Genomic DNA, 23,784 nt, shown 5'->3' with positions numbered 1-23,784 from the left:
GAGACTTGAGAACATGATCACACAGAATCTTTTATTATATATAAATGTTCATAGTAGTATTATCCATAATAACCAAAAAGTGGGGGGAAAAACCCAAATATATCAACTGATGAACAGAAAAAGACAGTGTGGTATGCCCATGAAATGAAAAATTATTCAGCCACCAAAAGGAATGATGAACTAACACATGTCATAACATGGATGACCCTTGAAAACACCATGTTAAAAGTACATGAAGCCAGATAAAGATGCCATAAAGTATATGGTCCTATTTATATAAAATGACCATCATAGGCAAATTCATAGAAACAGAAAGTAGACTTGTGGTTGCCAGAGGCTGGTGGGGGTGGGAAGGAGAGTGAAGAGTGACTACTAATTAATTCAGGTTTCCTTCGGGGGTGATTAAAATATTCTGATGGTTGCATGACTCTGTAAATATATTAAAAACATTTTAAAAGGGTGGGTTTTATGGTGTGTGAATTACACTCCAATAAAAACAATTTAAAAACAGTACCAGTGATATTAGACAACGAGGAAGGACTAAATAACAGTAAAATGCCATAGTGCCTACCACAAAATAATTGCTCAGTAATACTACAGAATGAGAGTGAGCTAGGTGAACACGAGAGCAGTACAAGAATATGTCATGGAGGAGGGAGCATTGAGCTGAACCTTAGAGAGTAGGCAGAAATTATACAGTAAATGTAAAAGCAATATCTACATAGGATGAAAAGAAAGGCATTCTAGTTATGTTTGGGGGCACTAATAGAATAAGCCGGATAAATCGTGGTTGAATCAGAGTGTAATCAGACTTAAGACAGTGGAGAAAGGCTGGAACCACACTATGCAGGGTCTTCAAGGCATCTTTCAGCTTTGAGCTTAGATAATGGGGTGGGGGGAGCAGGAGAAAGGAAGCTGAGAAAGGGGAAGCATGGGAATTGGATCATGATCTCAGAATGCCGGATCTATAGTTCTACACTGTAGATTGAAGATTCACCATGATTTGTATTGCAATATCTGGAAATGATAGTTTGACTATCAGATGAGAGAACAGGATTGAAAATGTAATTGCATGAAGTATTCACCTAGAACTGCTAGCAGGTTATGGGAACGAATAAGAGCTCCCAGGGGAAGGCGATACTTCATAAGGAATGACCTCGTTTAGCTGTTGGAGAAAGTGAAGTTCCTGAAGATGGAGTTGAGGGTGTCTAATAAAGCAGGAGAGGGACTTCCTGAGCCTGAGCGATCTGTCTCGGAAACTGAGGATGAGAGTCTCAAAGGGCACGGAGGCAGCTGAGAGTGTTGCTAAGAAATCCCACAGAATGAGAGTTGAGTAGAGGTCAATGGATTAGGCAGTTGGGAGTCACTGGCAGCATGAGGGGAAACAATTTTAGAAAAGTATGAATGAGAGAGGACAGACTGCAATTCGATAAAAAATGAATGTCACTAGAATCTATGTAAACACAATAAACTAAAATCAATTAAAAAATGAATGTGACATGAAAACTTTAGAACTGTGAGAGCAGACTCTGTTTTGGAATGTTTGGTCCTAAAGGAAAGAAGAGAGATGATTCAGCATTCTGAGTGAGAAGCAGGGAAAGGAATTACCCAACAGGTGGGTGGTCTGAAACCTGCAGGTACAGATAGATACAAGGCTACATTCATTTAGAAAATCCAAATATTTATTTAGCGCCTTCCATGTCTTGGTACCGCCTTAGGTGGTGAGTACACAGTATAAGAGAGGACAACACAAACAAAAATCCCTGCTTTTGTGAAGTTTATATCATTCAGATATATTAATCTGCTGTTACTGGTCAAGAGGATGTTGCAAAGTTTGGCTGCCTTTGTTCACTTAAGAGCTGGGGTCTGTTGTCCCATTTCTAATTTATTGACATTCTGAAAACTGTGTGTGACTTCCAATGTTCTCAAGCATCAAACCAAGATTTTCTCAGCTTTGACAGGAACAACCACTTCAGCTGATATGACAGGAACAAATCTGTGGGCTGCAGTGTCAAACACAAGAGCAATATCACTCTACGAACCAGATGAGAACAAGCAAGAGAGAACGGGCTGGACCTACGTGACAAGACCCTCTCACTCTGTCTATAACTGACACATTCTCCATCAGTTTCTGCAGTGAAAGAGCGCCCAGAGATCTATTCACAAGTCTCTGTGCTTTTATCTTTATAGGAAATGAAACTTGTAAAAGTTATGCTTTTGCATTTTGCAGGAAACAACTGCAGTGAATATTGAAGTTTCTGACAGGAGCAATCCAAGTCACAAGATGGTAGAAAACTTTATCAAAACTTATTATATAAAACCCACATACATTTTTTTTTTCTTTTAAGTAAATGCGAATTAGGTTCTTATCAAAATAACAAGCTGAGCTGCGTCCAGGATATATCGTTTGCAGACCTTTTGTTTGCGACTGTGGAGTGGCAACAGGTTCTCTTAAACACTTTCTCTTTCCTAAGACCTCTTGAAAATTTTATCAGTAGGAAATCTCTGAGACAGACAAATTTGGAAAAGGGTATCATTGAATGGGGAAACAAATGGAGTCGATTTAAGCTGAAGTGAGATTTATGCGGGTATGTTAGTGTTAGAAGCTGGAATATGCAACATTTTTTAAGCCACTGATTTTCAGCCAAAGCTATAGACTAGAATCAATCACCTGGGCAATTTTTAAGACTCCTGATGCCTGAGTGCCAGCCTAACAAGTCTACCAATTGTCCTGGGCTCAGCTTGGGCATAAGGATTATTTTTTAGAAAGTCTTACAACAATTCTAATGTGCATCAGTCTGAGGACCACTATTCTAAATTTCAACTATGAAACCTAAATCCTTAAAGTAATTTAGGTAACTCTATAGTTATCACTTTAAATAGCTTCTGAAATATATGTTTCAATTATAAAGCAATATTTCAAGAATTTGGAAAAAATGACAGGAATAATCAACAACATAACACAGGCCTTCACTGACCACCCAGTTTCACTGTGTTCTCTAGACCAGGGGTCCCCAAACTTTTTACACAGGGGGCCAGTTCACTGTCCCTCAGACCGTTGGAGGGCCAGACTATAAAAAAACTATGAACAAATCCCTATGCACACTGCACATATCTTATTTTAAAGTAAAAAAACAAAACGGGAATAAATACAATATTTAAAATAAAGAACAAGTAAATTTAAATCAACAAACTGACCAGTATTTCAAGGGGAACTATGCTCCTCTCACTGACCACCAATGAAAGAGGTGCCCCTTCTGGAAGTGCAGCGGGGCCGAATAAATGGCCTCAGGGGGCCGCATGCGGCCCGCGGGCCGTAGTTTGGGGACCCCTGCTCTAGACACTCCCTCCCACTTCATGTTAATTCTCAGCCTACATACAACTCACTTGTCACGATCTGATGGTTCTATCATTTATATCTTTGTTTCTCTTCTCTAGAATAGAAGTCCCTGAGTGATGGGACTTGTCTACTCTGCATTGTTTATTACTGAAACTCCTTCACTTGAAAGAGTATGTGGCATATAGTAAGTCCTTGTTGGGCAAATAAGTTTGTAAAATGTGATTTTTATGCTCATTTTGTTAAAAATGGCGCTGCCAAGTGCTACTGCTAATTACCTTCCTGCTTGGGAAGGGGCTTTGTTATGCTAATGTGTGCTGGAGGAGGGGTTTTGCACCAAAAAGTTTTAAGAAGAAGGAGGCCATGTTTTTGCAGAGAAGCAGCCAAGATGGCAGGGTGCTGAAGGAGAAGCCAGTTTGTGCAGAGTTGAGAAGGGAGAAGGCATGCAGATGGGGAACCAGAGGTGACAGAGGCTGGTGGGGCCTTTGATTCTAGGAAAAACCAGGAAAGATTCTCCTGGTTGTAGAATCGGAGAACATGTGAGTGAGATTAGGTGCCCTGTGTGTTTCTGTGTACTCGCCAGCCTGTTGCGAGGCTAGAATAAAAGGTATGGCCCACCAGGTTTCAGCTCCACAGTTTCTCTACCGTCTGTCCGAATCTAATGAGAACCTGCACCTGCCTGGTGGTTGTGATGGCCATGGCTACTGGGCCTACAGTCCTCAACCAACATTCACGGAATGATGGTGGTTGAAAACTCAGTTCTGTTTGTTGTATTTCTATTCATTGATAGGCATATTCTTTTCTCTACACAACATTTATGGAGTTTTACATATGTATTTTTATGTTTCCATATTCTCATTTTAATGGTTGGTTATTAGTCCATTTTAGCCAAACTGTCAACAATTGTTGGGAAGCAAAGTCTCAACAGATTGAGAAAATGCTTCGGAAAATGGCGGTTTCACCACTTACTTTATACATCGGAATCAAAGGGGAAGACGAAGGGAGTTACATGAACTTGATTGGTGATAGATTAGGCAGTGAGAGAAAGCAAAATGGGGAAATCACTGGGATTGGACAAAAAGTAAAAGTGTATCTATTAAAACTTCTTTTACATAGTCAGGAATAAGATAGTAAATTAACATGATAATAACAATGAGGTTTGTTGGTTCCTGCTCTGGTGGAATGCCTGCCCTGAGAGGGGCAGAAGAAAAAGATTATCTACATGTTATCAGGTACATTATTGTAAATGCAAAAGATAGCAGACAGGCTAGATTAAGGTAAGCATGGACATTTGTTAGAGAAAAATACTGCCCTAGGACAGGACTACCTACTTTGAACTGCTTTTAGTTAGAAAGTTTCAATTTCAGACCATGCTGTGTGGCTGCTTTATGTCTCTGAGTCTGCCAGGCCACCCTGCAGGCTTTCTCTGAGCTTGTCAGGTTCAGCACATGGCCCCTTTTTCATCCACACATTAGAGGACCAAAATAAGATGAAACTAATTTAAATTATGTTGGTCAAATAAGTTTGTAAATATGATATGTATGTTTGCTCGCTTATAGTTTGTATTGGGTGTGGGGGACAGGCTGTAAGCAGGCAGGGTTGTTATACCCTAAGGTTTGATTGCATGATGTGGGGTGGTGCACTCTCATGAGGACTCCCATTATGCCTCAGATAAGTGACTTTGTATCAGAGACTTCCTTGTTTGTATATTGGATTAAAGGTTTTGATTTCTACACTATAAAATGGGGGCAGACCGGGAGCTTGCTCTCTCTCAGTTCCTGAGATTAGCATTAGAGAGGAGAGCAGAGAAAGGCCACGTGGAGGAGAGGAGAAGCAGCCAAGATGGCGGAGTGCTGAAGGAGAAGCCAGTTTGTGCAGAGAGAAGGAGATAGGGAACAGAGGTGAATAAGGCTGGTGAGGTACAAACCTTTGATTATAGGAAACTCGGATAAGTCCGTAGCTTTGGAGCCCTGAATGGAAAGGGAAGTGTTTTCCCACTATGTGTATTTCTTGCCCACCAGGTGCAAGCTAGGATTAAAGGTGATGGCTCACCAGTTCTTGGCTCCGTTGTTTCATTACTGTCTGTCCGAATCAAATGTGAACCTGCATGGGCCAGGTGGCTGTGATGGTGGCTGTGGCTAATGGTTTTACAAATTAATACAATAGATACACCGGTATGAATAAGAAGAAGAGAAACTACTTTCTGTTAAATATACACCATATGACAGGGATTAGGGTAGAATTATTATATCCAGAGAATTAGTTATTCCTCATCTCAACCAAAAGGAAGTCAGTGCAATTCCATCTCACAGATGAAGAAATGGAGTTTAAATAAATGTCACTACCTAAGGTCACACAGCTAGTGAAGGGGAAGCTGGCATTCAAGCATCAGCCTAACAACAAATTCCTCATCCTTTTTCCTACTGTCTCTCCTAAGAATTAAAGAAAATATCTCTGTCTTCATCAAAAGATACACTATTTTCTATTAATTCTATAATTCAAGATATTTGACTCAAATAGACATCTTCTACAAACACTGTTGTAAGTTTCCAAACCATCTGTCACTTTGAAGGGTGGCACAGTGTCAGGGAAGAAGCAGAGGGACACATTTTCTTGCCTCTTCAGGTTTCAAAGTCATTTCTTGATATTTCAGAAAGAGATGAAAGTGTAATTGCCTCAAACATACATAAAAAAATATTTTTAAGGCAAAGATTAACCATGAAGGCCATCTGGTGGCGAAATCTGTCAACGTCGTGTCACAAGTGCTTCTCTGGACCACACTTGCCACCAGAGGCTGCTACTCAAGTTCAGACATCACACAGTTTCCACGCCTTTGTCTGACTCCACTGCCTGGGTGGCTTATCTTCACCTACACACTCAGTCTGACTCAGTTCCCTGCAGGGGTCCTATTTCAGTACACGGTTTGAATTCAGACACACAGACCCTCTGTCACTTCCCAACTGTGTGATCTCAATCAGATTGCTCACCGTGCTAGGATTCAATTTCTCCACACATAAGATGACAATTAAATCTATTACAGGATTATCGTAAGAATTAAATAAAGGAGATTAATGTAAGCCAAATAGTGCCCAATAAATGGCACATGGTATTATTTCTAAACCAATCCTAAACGGACATCAAATGAATATATTGCCATCCTTTGATCACCAGTGATTGAGGTTTAGAATTTGCTTTATTTCATTAGGAACTCTAACCCTTTTGGCTCTCCACCCCACCCCCCGCCTTCACTCTGACCTAATTTATATGACTGGGTCTTGGTTTCTGCACTGGGCTCTCCAGCCTAAGTCACCTCTCCATCACCATTTCCTTCCCCAGAAAACTGGATCTGACTCTCTATGCCTCTAGTTTCAAGTTGGAGCCTGTTTGGCAAAACATGGAGCCATGATGCTTGACACAAGTTGGTGCTCCTCAAACTGTGGACCACAGAACAATGCTGGAATGTTCCCTTTTATATGCATTTTTAAAAACCTAACCCATAAAAAGATAAACACAGAAGACAAGAGTAAAGCATTTAGTGACTCTCACCTCGAACCATTTCACTGATAGAGACAACTCTGGCTATTCACACTCGTGTAGCAAATTGCATGCGGTATAAAGACCATACTGGTCAAGCCCTTTAGGCCCACATTACAACATGTGGTGTGTTAAGGTCGAAGGAAGGTGCACTAGGAGGTACCTTTCTTTATAAAATGAACTCCCTGTTTTTGAGAACACATGTCTTGGCCAATAACAAAAATGCTTGCATATTTGCAATGAAAAAAATATAAATGAGCGCAAAACCAAGTAATTAGATGTGTGATTTAAATTAAAAACAACAGAAATTTAGAAAGAAGAACATATAGCTTAAATGGACTGGTTTGTTCTTAGTTGGTCACTAATGATAACTGTGTACATCTCCCTGCCACTGCTTCTTCCTACACACCACCACCCACATTAGCACGGGTGAAGGACGAGAGGACCAAAAAGAAGTCTGCAACAATCTTAAAGTTAAAAATGTCCTGTTAACACAGATAAGAGTGCAGTGGTTACCAGGGGGAGGGGAAAGGAAGAGTGGGAGGAGGGTGGAGGGAGGGGCGGAGCATAAAGAAAACCAAGTAAAGGGTGAAGGAGGACGGTTTGACTTTGGGTGATGGGTATACAACATAATCAAATGTCAAAATGATCTGGAGATGTTTTCTCTAAATCTATGTGCTATAGTTGACCAATGCCACCCTGTTAAAGTTGACTGTCTAAATAAAACTATTTTAAAAATGTCCTGTTAATATTACCCTTTCCTCAATAAAATATTACTAGGAAATAAGCCTTTTATGGTATATTTTTAAATTTTATTTTGGATTTGATACTGGTTATAGAGCAGTTGCTCTGACAAAGCAGACCAATAAAATTACTTTGATGATAACTTACAGGGTGCCCAAGTCACTAGAGTTCCCTTATTCATCCCTTTCTGTTTGGAAAACAAATGCCCAATGGCCCTTGTTGGAGGCCATATTATTTTGTACATTAATATCATTAAACACCTTGTCTTTTAGATATCTATGAAGCTTTGCTATTTACAGAGTATTTCCATGTACAGTATACACATTAAACTCATTTGCAATGGGGGTAATAACAGGACAAAGATGGTTCATCAAAGGATTTTTATCAGGGTTTTTGGCTTTTCTTGTTTTTGAAATGGGAGAAATGTAGGCATGTTTAAAAGGCCATGGGAACAACCCAGGTAATAGAGATAGTGAATATACACTGCTCACAAAAATTAAGGGATATTTTATCGCTTATACTCATTTAAAAATATTCCCTGTTTGTGAGCAGTAGACTAGAGATACGATACGAAATAAACGGCAGTGTAAGTTTCAAGGAGTCAAATAAGTGTATGAAGGACATGACCAAAGTTATGAGAAAGGGTGGTTTATCTACGTAACAGAAAGGAAGATGTCATGTCGCAGATACCATCAGGTTTGTAGTAATGGTAACGACCATTGTAGGAGGCTCCTAGATGACCAGTGGCATCCCGGTCAGAGTAGAAGTGAGGGGCCAGGGGTAGAGTCAGAATACTGAACAGAAAGGGTGATGCTGGAAAAATAATGGAAACAGAATAAACTGATCAAAGAAACAGAGGAGGACTGACAGGCTGCACCAAGAGCTCATTTGGGGGGTGATCACAAATTTATAGACAAACTGCTTCAGACGTGAGTCCACATAAACACCTATATGATTTCACCCAGGGTTAAGGTTTAGCTAGAGGGGATGATAAAATAACAGAAAGGTAAAAAACTTAAGATATTGTCAGTATTACTAAAGTGATGGGCTGCGGGATCTAAACTGGACAAGAAGGGAACTAAAGATAGTGTTTCCTTGAGTTTGTTTTGTTTTGTTTTTTCTGTTTTTTCCACTTCCTCATCCCCCTCAGATCCAATTCTTGTATATCTTCCAGCTGGTACCGCTACTTGTTTACACATCTCTTTATAAACATCGTTTTAACCACTGTCCACATCAAATAGGGCATGATGCCAGGTATAGCCTGGAAGGTAAACTCACCTCAGTAGGTAGATGAGAAAGTTATTCCAGTGTCTTGCTAAATATTTCCTTCATTAACTTCCTTATTTGGCCTTTTTAAATTTTCTTAAGTGAACCACTGAGTCAGCTACTTGCCTTCTCATTATTTACATCTTCTAAAGTGCATTTGCGGCCAAAATTTGAGGACAGAAAAGGTGAGGGGTTGACATTTCATCTGTGATGTTGGTCGCTTTGCAGCAGATACGCGTACAAGAAACGCACCAGAAGGACCAACATCAGAAATAGCGGTTTGGCGAAGTTACTTCTAGAGATTCCCCAAAGTGGTAGCGGGTGAGGATCAGACCACGTGGGCCACCAGGCCCCAGTGCGTCTGCGCAGAAACTGTCCCGCCCTGCCCCACTAGGAGTGGGCGCGCAGGCGCGCAAGGACCATGCCACTGCCTGGCCGTTGGAGGTCAGAGCGGCCAGGAAGGACCCTGACGGCCCCCTGGGTCCTTGGCTCCTTGCTACCTGAGAGATGACCTCTGGGCAGGGTCTGGGGACCTGATCCTGACGGTGCTGCCGGCTGAGAGCCCAGCTGTTCAGCCAGGCCCACGCGTGGAGACACCCTTAGCCGGCCTGGACCTGCAAGGGCCACGCTCCATCCTTGGGACCTCCAACAAGTAAAATGAGAGGTAATGATGTCGCTTTGCTTATGGGATTTCTTTTCTGTTCTTTTCATTTTAAGTTGAATTTATTGGGGTGACACTGGTTAAGAAAATGATACAGGTGTCCGGCGCTCCATTCCACAGCACGCCTCTGGACACCACTGTCAAGCGCAATAGAGAGAGACTCAGAGAAAGCAGGCCGGCCCTGCCGGGTGGGAGCTGGGCGAGGGGGGAGGGGCAGAGGAAAGGCCTGGAAAGAAGGAAACAATTGCCTTGAGTTTGGGGAGGAGGTGGTGAAATAACAAGGAAAGAATCAAACTTAACGTATTTTCTTTTGAGCAAAGCGTGTATACGTGTTCTGTATTCTTTTGTAGAAGTTTACTAACTAAAGATATCACTAAAGATTAGAGACAATCATATAGAGGAAATGCTGGCAGTATGGCTGGATGTGTGTGTTCAAGAATCTCTACAGCAAATGCACTTGTATTTGGGGTAAGTACAACTTCACTTTGACTAAATTTGGGGTCATGCACTACTTCAATTTAATAAGGAATATTGGTGGATCTGGAAAGGGTCAGATTTGGTTAAGTCAAAAGGGTAAAAATTGCTCTTGTTTTATTTTAAATGTTGATTGTCTAATATAAATTTTGACTGATCCCATGCTATCTCATAAACACACACACAAGGTTGTGTGTGTGTTTGTTAGATGTCTGTTAGGTATAAGCGCACTGACTAAACTAACATATACAGGGTAATAGATAAAATCCAAAGTAGGAATAAAAAGTGGCTTTTTTTTAAACTGTGAAAGAAATCTATTGCTGATCTCATTTAAATACTGTATTGATGTCTATTTAGTAATATGATTATTAATATGTTTCTTAAGCTGTAAACAGTTTATGTAGCTCTCTTGATAAAAACAGCAAGGAATTATGAAGATCATGCTTTCACATCTGGAGGAGAAAAACTTTTCCACTGGATGTGAACTTCTCTTTTGAAATTTGAAATTGACTACTGTGTAGACCAAATGTCTGAGTCTCCTATCTGACTGTTCAACTTGGAGTCACAGACCCCTTAAACATCCGAAGAAAGCTCTGAATCTTCTTCTCAGACTCACATACATATCATAACCCTTTGCACGCATTTTTTTTTCTGGGGGAGGACAAAGTTCTCCAGAAACTCCCTCATTGGCTTTAAGTTAGGAACCATCATTAAATAAGAAAAGCCATCTTGTCTTTCTCCACACACCAGCAGCCTTGCTTTCTTGTAGAGTTCTTAATAAGCTTTGGCTAAATTGATATGTCATGGTTGCCAATAATGTAACTTAAACTCTGTTTTTTGTTTGTTTTTATTTTTGTTTTTTAGTTAGAGTGAGAGAGAGACAGGGACAGACAAACAGGAAGGAAGAGAGATGAGAAACATCAACTTATTGTAGCACTTTAGTTGTTCATTGATTGCTTTCTCATATGTGCCTTGACTAGGGGACTCCATCTCAGCCAGTGACCCCTTGCTCAAGCCAGCAACCTTGGGCTTCAAGCCAGCAATCATGGGGTGATATCTATGATCCCACGCTCAAGCCAGCGAGCCTGCACTCAAGCTGGTGAACCATCTCAAGCTGGCGACCTTGGGGTTTCCAACAAGGTCCTCAGCATCCTAGTTCTATGCTCTATCCACTGTGCCACAGCCTGGTCAGCTTTACACTCTAAATCTATAAAAATGCATGAGATTGCTAACCCCAAAAGTGACTTTTCTATGCAAAAAACCCCTACTTCTCTAAAATGTATTTTTAATATTAGCCAATTGCATATATGTTTTACATAGACTACTTGCTTTACAAACAGCTGGAACTATTAAAGTTAAAACAGTTAAATAACCTTCTTTTTGGGTAAACCAATCCAAGAAATACATGGTTAAGTGTACTGATGTTTTACTTTTATCTTTAGTAAAAGTGTTGAATGTTTTCTTATTTACTGTAATTTTGTTATAAATTACATGATTTCAGTACTAACGGCATTCTCTTCTCACAGGCTATCCAGATATTGATTGGCATCTATCATCTTTTCATGTGGTTTTTAATATTGACTTTGTATATGGGACAGATTAAAGGAGTCTTTGGGAAGTATGAGCCTATAACTTACAAAACAGGATGTGCTTTATGGGGAATCGTTGTGAGTAGACTGCATTTATATGATTTAATCATCCAGTAAATAATATGCATGTGACTAATGGAAGATAGGGAACAGTTTCTAAACAAAGTTTTCAGGAGAATTATGTAACAAAATGTCAGGTTGGTAATTTATTCAAAATCAAACTCTGTTTTTTTGACAAATATATTTTGAGCACTATTAACTTACCAGTGCTGTTGGAAGGGATGTAGATATAGGAGTGGATATACAATGAAAACCGTAAGTTGGATTGTCCTTAAATATGTGAAAGAGAAAGAATCTTAACTATAGTATTCATCAGCATGGTTAATTTTTATGTGTGTTGTTGTTACCTTAGCTTCCTCACACAGTGAGTTTATATTCACACATCTTCTAAAATTGTCATCACCTGAACTCTTCTGTGGTTCTACACAGCCATGATGTAATAGGAAAATCTGTAGCGTGTGGCATCCTGGATAGCAAGTAAACAAAGAAATAGGGAAAGATAACCTATATTACATTTTATTTTGTCAAATAAGACAAGGGCTGACCATTGGGTTTAGCAATATGGAGGCCTGTAATCAACTGATAAGTAGTTTCAATTGAATTGTGGGGCAGAGGCATGACTAGAGTTTGTGGAAGAAGAAGAAGAAGAAGAAAGGAGGAGAAGGAAGAAGAAGAGGAGAAGGAGGAAGAGGGGGAAGAGGAGGAAGAAGAAGAGGAGAAGGATAAAGAAGAGGAAGAGGAGGAGGAGGAGGGAGGAGGAGGAGGAGGAGGAGAAAGAAGAGGAGGAAGAGGAAGAAGAAGAAGGGGAAGAAAGAGGAGAAGGAGAAGAAAGAAGATGAAGGAGAAGAGGAGGAGGAGGAGCCACAACCTCCCAACATTCCATCTACCTACTTATCAAAATATTTCTCCTTTCTCTGTTCTTCTACCTTTTCTTCCTGTTACCTACCTTGACACTATTTACATTAAAAATGGATAGTTCTTTGTTGTGGGGGCTGTCCTATGTACTGTAGAATGTTTATCAGCATCTGTGGTCTCTGCCCACTAGATGCACACTCCTGAGGAGGAGGAGGAAGGAGACAGAAGAAAAGAAAAATTAACATAATCACAGACAACTCCTTTAAGGACTTTGATGTTTTGTGGCATAGCAGAATGAGGTGGTAGCTGGGGAAAATTTGGGTCAAGAGAGGGTTTGGTTATTTGTTTCAAGAAGTTGGAAATATCAAGTCTTTTATTGAGGGAACTGAATCAGGAGAAAATTGATGATGTGAGATAAATGGTGCGAGAGGGGGACCATCAGAATCATGTACTTGTGTGATGATGAATTTTAATACACAAATAGCTAAGAGCATGGACAGTTCATCTTTAACGTGGTTCTCAACTAGAGGTGATTTTGCTGTTCAGAGGACATTTGATGTGTGAAGACAATTTTGGTTTTCACAGCTCAGGTGTGTGCATCTAGTGGGCAGAGACCACGAATGCTGATGAGCTAGAAAAATAGAAGTTGGTGGTCAGAGTGGGATACTTAAAATTGAGTTTTGAAAAATGTTACACTTATTGGCAGCAACAAGGACAAAGAATGCCTGTGGGAGGGAGCAACTAACTGAGCATGGAGTCAAAGGATTGAAGGAGATAAATTCAAAGAACCAGGCCCTGGCTGGTTGGCTCAGCAGTAGAGCGTCGGCCTGGTGTGTGGGGGACCCGGGTTCGGTTCCCAGCCAGGGCACATAGGAGAAGCGCCCATTTGCTTCTCCACCACCCTCTCCTTCCTCTCTGTCTCTCTCTTCCCCTCCCGCAGCCAAGGCTCCATTGGAGCAAAGATGGCCCCGGGCGCTGGGGATGGCTCCTTGGCCTCTGCCCCAGACGCTAGAGTGGCTCTGGTCGCGGCAGAGCGATGCCCCGGAGGGGCAGAGCATCGCCCCCTGGTGAGCAGAGCGTCGCCCCTGGTGGGCGTGCCAGGTGGATCCCGGTTGGGTGCATGCGAGAGTCTGTCTGACTGTCTCTCCCCGTTTCCAGCTTCAGAAAAAAAAAAAAATCCAAAAAAAAAAAAAAAAGAACCATAAGCCCAGGGTAGTAGAAGGATTTTATATGTATATATTGAAATACTAAAGATTAAGAGATGTTAGAGAGAGAGCTAAAGACAAGAATTAAAATTACCTCTAGAAAGAGAAGAGTGAGCAAGGGGTAAACATAGGACTTTAACCAGGAGGGATAGTGGGTGAAAGAATCTGATATGATTTGATTCAAAGCTGGAGTAGAGAGAATGGTTGGAAAGAAGGAGCAAGGACACAACCCTTCTTACAACCAAAGGTATCAGGGCTATTGGAGATAAGATGGCCATTACTTGAGAGGCTAGAGATGAAGCAGTGGTCTCTAAGAGCCACTCTGCCTTTATACCTTGGCTCGCAAGTGTCAAAGCACTGAATTGCAAAGCAATAGGAAATAGTGAATTTGCAGACACAATCCAGATGAATGTTTCCCGCCCCTCAGTGTTTAATCTTTCATGTTATAAAAATAGCATACTCAAATCCTAGAACAAATTATCTAAAAATTTTGTTAAATTTAATACAATGCAAAACTTCATATTTAGGTCATAAATTTTGAAAAGGTATTTTGTAAAGCACATGGTTTGGTCGTTTACATTAGAGAGCACTCCCATTTAGAATTCAGAAGATATTTTCACTTTATATTCTGAATTAGCTCTTATCTTTACTGTGTATGTCTTTGGAAATCTTAACTTTTATTGCAAAATGAAGTGCTGAGTGTGTAGATTTAAGTTGTTTTATGTTTGTTTGTTTTGTTTTGATTTTGTATTTTTCTGAAGCTGGAAACCGGGAAGCAGTCAGACAGACTCCTGCATGTGCCTGACCAGGATCCACCCGGCACGCCCACCAGGGGGCAATCCTCTGCCCCTCTGGGGCATCGCTCTGTCGCGACCAGAGCCACTCCAGCGCCTGGGGCAGAGGCCAAGGAGCCATCCCCAGTGCCTGGGCCATCTTTTGCTCCAATGGAGCCTCGGCTGCGGGAAGGGAAGAGAGAGACAGAGTAGAAGGAGAGGGGGAGGGGTGGAGAAGCAGATGGGCGTCTCTCTTGTGTGCCCTGGCCGGAAATCGAACCCGGGACTTCCGCACGCCAGGCCGACGCTCTACCACTGAGCCAACCGGCCAGGGTCAATTTAAGTTATTTTTGAGGAATTAGTAAGCTTGAGATTTGGCCTTTTGATATATGGTGCAGTATAAATATTGTTTTTCCACAAATTAGCCTTGATTGGGATCTTCATCAGAGTCACTAAAACAATACAGACAAGACAAAAGGAATATTTCAAGGGAATTGTTCAGCATGCCTTCAAAAAGTATGGCATTGCTTTATATTTCTGGGAAACAGACAACGTAGCCTAGTATGAAATAAAGAAACCTCTTTTTGAAAACAAAGACAAAAATAAGAATAGCAGCTGTTACCCTAATACTGCCATAGTCTCAGTTAAGAGATATATTTTGTATGAACACAATGTGGAATGGACTCATGGGCCACTTCTTTCACTTCTGGATATGTATACAGTATTATAATCAGTGGCATTTCATGAGGAAGAACAGCAATAGACATAATAATTGAATGAGTTCAGAAAGCCTGCACAGATCTAAGCAGATCTAGTCCCTGATTCAGAACTGCTTCAGTCATCTTTGGCATATACCACAAACAGAAGTCTGCCCACTGTCTCCTATATATTTCAGTTATTAGTGATCTTTCTATTGATTCTCAGTTCATTACTCTATGTCCTGACTTTTTCAACTAAAACTTTTTTTTATATTTTGTTACTCTTAGTATTATAAAAATAACTGACTTAGAAGACAGAGTTGTTAAAAATACATTTTAAGTTGATGAGCACTATTAATGAATATTTATAAATATGTTTTTATATCCAGTTTATCATTTCAGGAATCTCCTTAATAAAAATAGCAAGGTTTTCAACTCAAAGCATGGTAAGTTAAAATGTTTAGAGTCTCCTAGAAATCACTTATCCCAAAGCTAAATAAACTTTTTAAAAAGATAGTGAGTATGTAAACAATGACGGAATCTACCCTATTTGTAAAGTCAATGAAGGAATTAAGTGAAAGTCCAAAAGCATATAATTTAATGTAGACAAACATGCTCTACTGGTGAGAATCATGATTATGTAGAGGTTTCTAAATTTATAGGGTTTTTGTTTTGGGGGAGTTTTTTTGGGGGGTATTCTACCTTCTTTTAAGTGTATATAAACTGTACCATTAGAAAAAATGTAATAGGCCCTAATACCTTTATATACAAACATAATACTGCTATAAAACTCCATTTTCCTAGCTATCTAGTTTGGGAGCAGGATTTTATCTTGTAACAAAATAGAAGGTATGTCCAAAATAAATCCCATTTACAGTATAGATGGAAAAATACTAGGAAAATTTTAGAGTTAAATGATACCTTAGAAATTAATTTACCTAATCTCATAATTATATAGATTAAAAAACTGTACATTATTGTAAAGATATCCAAAACTATTGATGGATGTTTCCTAGAGAATTAAAATCCAGCACTAAAAATCATTGATTCCTGTTTGGTTAATTTCTACAAGCAGTGTTCCCCATCATTTTGTTTCTTTTATCCTTTTTGCAGTGGAACTCCTTTTGTTCCGATCACATAAGGTTTTCTTCCAACTGACTCAAAAGATTGTAAAATGCAATATTTTTTAGCAAAAATGAAAGTTGTATGCTTATTGATGTGATGATATATTAGTGTCTTCTCCAGAATAACTAGGCTTCATGTAAACCAGAAAAAAATATTTTACTCTGATTTACAGTATTTATTTATTTATTCATATTTTAATGAGAGGAGGGAAGGCAGAGACAGACTCCTGCATGTGCTCCAACTGGGATCCACCTGGCAAGCCCACTAGGGGGCGATGCTCTGCCCATCTGGGGCCCTTGCTCCGTTGCAACTGGAGCCATTTTTTAGCACCTGAGTTGGAGGCCATGGAGCCATCCTCAGTGCCTGCAGCCAACTTACTCCAATTGAGCCATGGCTGCAGGAGAGGGGGAGGAGAGAGAGAGAGAGAGAGAGAGAAGTGAGAACGGAGGGGAAAAGCAGATGGGCACTTCTCTTGTGTGCCCTGACCAGGAATCGAACCCCAGACTTCCACACACTGGGCTGATGCTCTACCAATGAGACAACCAGCCTGGGCCAAAGTATTTTACTTAAGCATGCCAACATTTATAAAGCTTCAGAAACTAGATCAAAGTTTTAACTAGATGATTTTTTTTTAGCATACTGCCTAACCAAAGTGTTTACTCTGATTATAATAAATTTGCCCTATATCTTTGTTACAGGTCATATGTGCTTTGACCTTGAACATCATCTGTATAGTTATTTCAGTTGTTGCAACATTTTTAACAGTATTTGAACTGTCTCAGTTTCACTCTGTGTCATATAGGAATTATGGACAAGCGGTAAGTGACAGTTCTATAGGAACATCTCAATTTCAAAATGATTCTTTTCAGACGTTTTGAGGCTTTAAGAGGTAAAATAAGGCTTTTATTGGTCCTCACAAAGCTCTCTGATTTAAAAATAAACTCTTGATTTAAAGTTCTAACTCAAAAATAATTCTAGCATGATTTTTTGTAAATCTCACAAGAGTGTTTGAGTTCTTGACATGCCCAATTAAAATAAAACAAGTAAATAAAATGAAGGCTTCAGTGGTAAGTGTATCTGCATTATGCATGGGACCACTGATGATGTTCTTAAAGAAAAATATAAACCTAGATTCCCATAATCCACAAAAGAATTCTGCTATTGATGTATATAGTTGGGATTGTAGACACCTAGTAATTCCTGGTTTAACATGTAGCATTTAATGCACATTTTTGTATCTCACATGCATTTTGCTTTAAGTCCTGAAATACTAAATAAATGTAAATATCCTTACTGATATCACAGTAGATTTTTTTCAGTTGTGTTGGCTTTAAATTCAGAATCACAATTGTTAGTGCTGCAATACTTTAAAAGATCTTCCATTTAAAATTATAGCAAATTGGAGTGGGGCTCCTCTGTGTTCCCTGGGCAACACAGCAAAACAAAGAATTTGAAAGTTTTAATTTAAAATATATTTCTAATGAGAAGAAGAGTTATTGTAGGTGAGGGATAAACTTCCTACTTCCGCCATACACCCCCACTCCATAGGACTATCGGTGGAAGGACTCCAGGCACAGGGAACAGAAGCTTAGAGGACAAGATGTTGAGAGAAGATGCAATAATACTTCAAAATAGATTGTGTAATGAGTGATGAATTTTCCCTCTAAATTGTAAGAAAATTCCCTACTTGCCCTGGAAATTCAATCTAGAAATCTTTAATTCTAATTTTGGAGCCAAAGATAAGGAAGGAGGTATAAGTATAGAGTTATTTTAAGTTATTTTAGCTTACCACACCTATTCATAAGCTTGTAATCATCAGTTTAAGATAATACAGCATCATTGCCAGGACCTACCTTTAGCAAACACTATTTCAAACCATTGCAGACTGTATCCATCTGACCTGAATTCAGTATTAATGATCAGTTTCACAATCTCCCAAACATACATTTCAGCTTTATTTGCTGTGTATGATCATCACACAAAACGAACTTGTATTTTAGACAGACCTGCATCTCAACCTGCGGTCTTTCCTTAGAAATGTTACAGTATTATAGACCTACATTTACTAAAGCAGCCAGCATTTTACAAGACTTTCCATATGCCAACATAAGCAAGTGGCTTGGCTAAATCTGCAAACTAATCAAGTTCTCAGTGTTTGCAGATAGGTTCAGCCAGCCCCAAAAATGCATGCCGCAAAATAGAGTCCTCATGTAGCAAAATGCTGAATAGCATAAATCCCGAACCATACCGCCTTTATCCAGACACCATCCTCCATGTAACTTCCTTGTTCCTTAGTTTCTTTCTGTGTAAACGGAGAAAATGTTAACACAACCTATTTGTTAACTGCTTTGTCTGTCTCACAAACTCAACAGATAGCAAATGAAAGATATTTATCTCCTCAAAAATATTGTACTTTAAAACTCCCTTCTGTCAATCTCCTAAACTCAAAACTTTTCTGTAACCCTTCCTCCTTCTCTTTCCGCTATCTTCCCAATTGCCAAATATTGTTTATTACTTACTTAACTTTTTGTTGATTAGGACTCCTGTGGTTGTGAGTGACAGGAAATGCAACCCAAAGTGACTTAAGCCAAAAAGGGCACTTAATGACTTGAGCAGGATTCAGAAGCTTAAATCCTGTGTTTAGGACTCAGTCACCCTGTTGTTTTCCTACTTGAACTTCTTGGTCAGACATCTTGCCACTTCCAGGAAGAGAGCTTGAGAATAATATGAACAAAAATAAAGAAATTTGGGCGAAATAACTTTTTACAGTCTTACCTGCTAAGAGGTCTCTAGTATTTTCCAGCTTAAATGTACAATGGTGTTTCTGCCAACAAAATTAAATCAGAATTCTTCACCTTGCCATTTCAAGCCCCCTACAGTCTTTCTTTTTCTTTTCTTTTTTTTCTTCTTTTCCAAGTGAGAGCAGGGTAAATCGAGAGATAGACTCCCACATGAACCCCAACCGGGATCCACCTGGCAACTCCCATCTGGGGCCATGCTCGCAACCAAGCTATTTTTAGTGCCTGAGGAGGAAACTCCACAGAGCCATTCTCAGTGCCCAGGGCTGATGCACTTGAGCCAGTTGAGCCTGGGCTGCTCAAGCGCCTGGGGCAGGGGCCAAGGAGCCATCCCCAGCGCCCGGGCCATCTTTGCTCCAATGGAGCCTTGGCTGCGGGAGGGGAAGAGAGAGACAGAGAGGAAGGGGGGGGTGGAGAAGCAAATGGGCGCTTCTCCTATGTGCCCTGGCCGGGAATCGAACCCGGGTCCCCTGCACGCCAGGCAGACGCTCTACCCAGGGCTGATGCACTTGAGCCAGTTGAGCCTGGGCTGCAGGAGGGGAAGAGAGAGAAAGAGAGATGAGGAAAAAGGATGGAGAAGCATAAGGTCGCTTCTCCTGTGTGCCCTGACTGGGAATAGAACCTGGAACTTCCACACACCAGGCTGATGCTCAACAGTCTTTATCTTGTTTTCGTAGCATACACGAATGAACACTATGCCTGAGTTAAACTTATTTTATCATTTTCTCAATAGGCCATGTTCAGACAGACTCCTGCATGCGCCCGACCGGGATCCACCCGGCATGCCCACCAGGGGCGATGCTCTGCCCACCAGGGGGCGATGCTCTGCCCCTCTGGGGTGTCGCTCTGCCGCGACCAGAGCCACTCTAGCGCCTGGGGCAGGGGCCAAGGAGCCATCCCCAGCGCCCGGGCCATCTTTGCTCCAATGGAGCCTTGGCTGTGGGAGGGGAAGAGAGAGACAGAGAGGAAGGGGGGGGTGGAGAAGCAAATGGGCGCTTCTCCTATGTGCCCTGGCCGGGAATCGAACCCGGGTCCCCCGCACGCCAGGCAGACGCTCTACCGCTGAGCCAACTGGCCAGGGCCCCATGTTCATTTTTGCATTCAGTCTTTTGCTCACATTATCAAACCATAGATTATGTGATACATATTTTAGCTTTATTGGTTGGTTCTATTTTATGTCTTCATTTCTTAATTATTTTGTCACCCTTTTAATTTTTGCTATTAAATTCTTTCAGGAACAAGAAAGTTTATAAAGAAACAAATAAATTAAAGCTGCCTAGAATGCTTCTTCCACACTTCATTTTTCTCAGTCCTGCTTTTATTTCAGAGGCCCCGCCTTTGTATGAAGCCCTCTTGGATATGGACGGTGGCTCGTGGTGAACCTCCTGGCCCCTGTCATTGTTATCCACTTTGACATATTTAACATATGCTACCTTATATTATCTTTCTGTCTTTAATATAAACCTTGAGAAAACAGAAATATTTTGTCATTTCATTCTTGTCATCTAATTCCTACGACCTCATAGTTTATTTCATTTAAAGGTATTAAATAATAACAAAAGAAGAGAAGGAATTGAAGAAGAGGGAATTATGATGTTATTGTTTCTAGGTCTATCATTCTTGTTTTTCCAGAGCCAATACAAAAACTCCATTTATTTTCAGGAGTAGTACCAATGTCATTCATCCTGATATGGAGTTGAAAATAACCTTTCAGCTAGCAACAGAAAGGGTCTGCTTTATATATACCAGCAATCAGAGACACCTAAAACTTCCCAGTGAAATACTGTTCTTTAAACTCTTAATTTACTCTCCCTTCCATATACTATTAAAGCAATTTCTCTGTGATTTTTATTATCACACATGTAAATTTAAGTAGGTTTGTAATTAAGAATAGTGGTTTTAATACCTAAGGATTGGGCCTGACCTGTGGTGGCGCAGTGGATAAAGCGTCGACCTGGAAATGCTGAGGTCGCCAGTTCGAAACCCTGGGCTTGCCTGGTCAAGGCACATATGGGAGTTGATGCTTCCAGCTCCTCCCCCTCTTCTCTCTCTGTCTCTCCTCTTTCTCTCTCTGTCTCTCCCTCTCCTCTCTAAAAAAATGAATAAAAAATTTTTTAAAAATCACTTAAAAAAAATACCTGAGGATTGTTTGGTAAAATCTTTCGGTTGCCATCTTATCTTTGGAGACAGGAAAGTCAAATACTGACAGAAGAATTTGGATAGTGAGTGGTGCCAGGGAATCTGTAGTGAAGAGAATAATGAAAATGAAGAGTTGTAGAAAGTGAGACAAGAATAGGGAGTGGTGGAGAGACCAGGCGGTGGTGCAGTGGGTAGAGCGTCGGACTGGGATGCGGAGGACCCAGGTTCGAGACCCCAAGGTCGCCAGCTTGAGCGTGGGCTCATCCGGTTTGAGCAAAGCTCAATATCTTGTACCCAGGTCGCTGGCTCGAGCAAGGGGTTCTGCTGTAGCCCCACGGTCAAGGCACATATGAGAGAGCAATCAATGAACAACTAAGGTGATGCTTCTCATCTCTCTCCGATCCTGTCTGTCTGTCCCTATCTCTCCCTCTCTCTGACTCTCTTTCTCTCTGTCTCTGTAAAAAAAAAAAAAAAAAAGAGGGAGTGGTGAAGATCAAGATCGAGAGTGTAAACACTGAATTCGGGGAATGAAGCTAGGAAACTGGAGCAGAAGGCAGAGGAGTGGAGATGCCCAGGGAGATCAAAGGGCGAAGAAGCTCGTTTATTCTTCCCGTTTTCCTCTCATCTGGGAGCCCCTCCTGAACACAGCTGCCCTTACTAAAATAATAATGCAGATTTCTCCCTATTTTCAGAAACTTGGGAGGGAAGTTGCACGTACTTTACTGCTCTCCTACCCCTTGGAAATAGTTATTGCATTAACATACACAATCTTCGGCTGTGTTGATTTGGTAAGTGATTATCTACTCTGGCATATCAACAACTGTTCATTTTAGTAAGCGAATTTTATGAGGAGATGAAATGCACTGGTACAATTTGTTTAGAATTAATAAAATGGGCTATGTGATAATATTCCCTTTTTAATTTTCTCTTTATTTTTTGTTTATAAAATTACAAAAGGAATATGTGAAACTAATAAAAAGTGAAAAAAATTATAGAATAAAAAACTATTGTCATCAATGTGACCATCATACCCTCACATGCAAATCTGCACAAAAAGGCATAGACACACACACACACACACACACACACACACACGTTTTTTTGTTACTAATTGTGTGATCATACTCATATTGTTTGGTCACATGCATGTTTCTCAACCGTCATAGAAACCTTTTCATTATAAAACAAACTTACACAATGCCTTTTTAATAGCATCATACCTTTACTTAGAATTTAACATTCCTTTATTGCTGCATACTTAGTTTTTTTCCAATTTTCTGAATTATAAACAATTATGCAGTGAACATCCCAATACATATATCTTTGCAAATAAGACCAGTATTTCTGTAGGTAGTTGATTTCTAGAAGTGTACAGTTGACCTTTGAGCAACACAAGGATTAGGGGTACTAATCACCCCCATACAGACAAAACCTGCACATAGATTTTACTCCCCCAAAACTTAACTACTAATAGCCTCCTATTGACCAGAAGCCTTACTGATAACTTAAATAGTTGATTAACAGATATTTTATATATTATATAATGTAATCTTATAATAAAGCTAGAGAAAAAAAGTGCTATTAAGACAATCATAAGGAAGATAAAATACATTTATAATACTGTATTTATCAATACCGTAAGTTGATGTCATCTGCTTACAAGATGAATGGTCTGTCTGTGAGCACCTGCATCAGTATAGTCTTACAGGTTCTGCATATTACTGTCATGACATCAAAAAGGAAAAAGTCATGTGAAAAATTCCTATTTATGTACAGGTTTAAGGATTCATGTGTTGGTAATGAAAAGCAACAATACGATAGCTTTATGGTGGCCTTGTGTAATTGATGTGATTGCTACAGAGTAACCTAGCCTATACACTAATGAATAAGTTATTATTCATTACAGTATTACAGTCATATTCATAATACAGTATTGGAAACATTGTTACTTTTTTTTTTGTATTTTTCCGAAGTTAGAAGCAGGGAGGCAGTCAGACAGAATCCACCCAGCATGCCCACCAGGGGGCGATGCTCTGCCCATCTGGGGTGTTGTTCCATTGCTGCTGGAGCCATTCTAGCACCTGAGGTGGAGGCCATAGAGCCATCCTCAGCACCTGGGCCAACTTTGCTCCAGTGAAGCCTTGGCTGCGGGAGGGGAAGAGAGAGGCAGAGAGGAAGGAGAGGGGGAAGGGTGGAGAAGCAAATGGGCGCTTCTCCTGTGTGCCCTGACTAGGAATCGAGCCCAGGACTTCCACACGCCGGGCTGATGCTCTACTGCTGAGCCAACTGGCCAGGGCCACATTGTTACATTTTTTTTCTTTTTCTTTTTTCCTTTTTCTTTTTCCTGTATTTCTCTGAAGTTGGAAATGGGGAGGCAGTCACACAGACTCCCGCATGCGCCCAACCGGGATCCACCCGGCACGCCCACCAGGGGGTGATGCTCTGCCCATCTGGGGCATCACTCTGTTGCAACCAGAGCCATTCTAGTGCCTGAGGCAGAGGCCACAGAGCCATCCTCAGCGCCCG

At 40.6% G+C, this 23,784-nt stretch overlaps 1 protein-coding gene across 1 annotated transcript in view; it reads left to right on the top strand.

Annotated features, from left to right (window-relative positions):
• Window positions 1-9,956: 9,956 nt before the first annotated feature.
• MS4A13 (membrane spanning 4-domains A13) overlaps window positions 9,957-23,784 on the top strand; it is a 33,010-nt gene continuing 19,182 nt past the window's right edge. The window contains exons 1-5 of the mRNA XM_066360012.1: window positions 9,957-10,010; window positions 11,543-11,683; window positions 15,586-15,642; window positions 17,020-17,139; window positions 21,951-22,046. Coding sequence (XP_066216109.1) covers window positions 9,957-10,010; window positions 11,543-11,683; window positions 15,586-15,642; window positions 17,020-17,139; window positions 21,951-22,046 — 468 coding nt within the window. The remainder of the gene's footprint in view (window positions 10,011-11,542; window positions 11,684-15,585; window positions 15,643-17,019; window positions 17,140-21,950; window positions 22,047-23,784) is intronic.

This window comes from Saccopteryx leptura, chromosome 1, assembly GCF_036850995.1.
Source record: "Saccopteryx leptura isolate mSacLep1 chromosome 1, mSacLep1_pri_phased_curated, whole genome shotgun sequence".
Classification (NCBI taxonomy): Eukaryota; Metazoa; Chordata; class Mammalia; order Chiroptera; family Emballonuridae; genus Saccopteryx; species Saccopteryx leptura.
The sequence above is the reverse complement of the archived record's forward strand: the minus strand, read 5'-3'. Positions and strand labels throughout refer to the sequence as shown.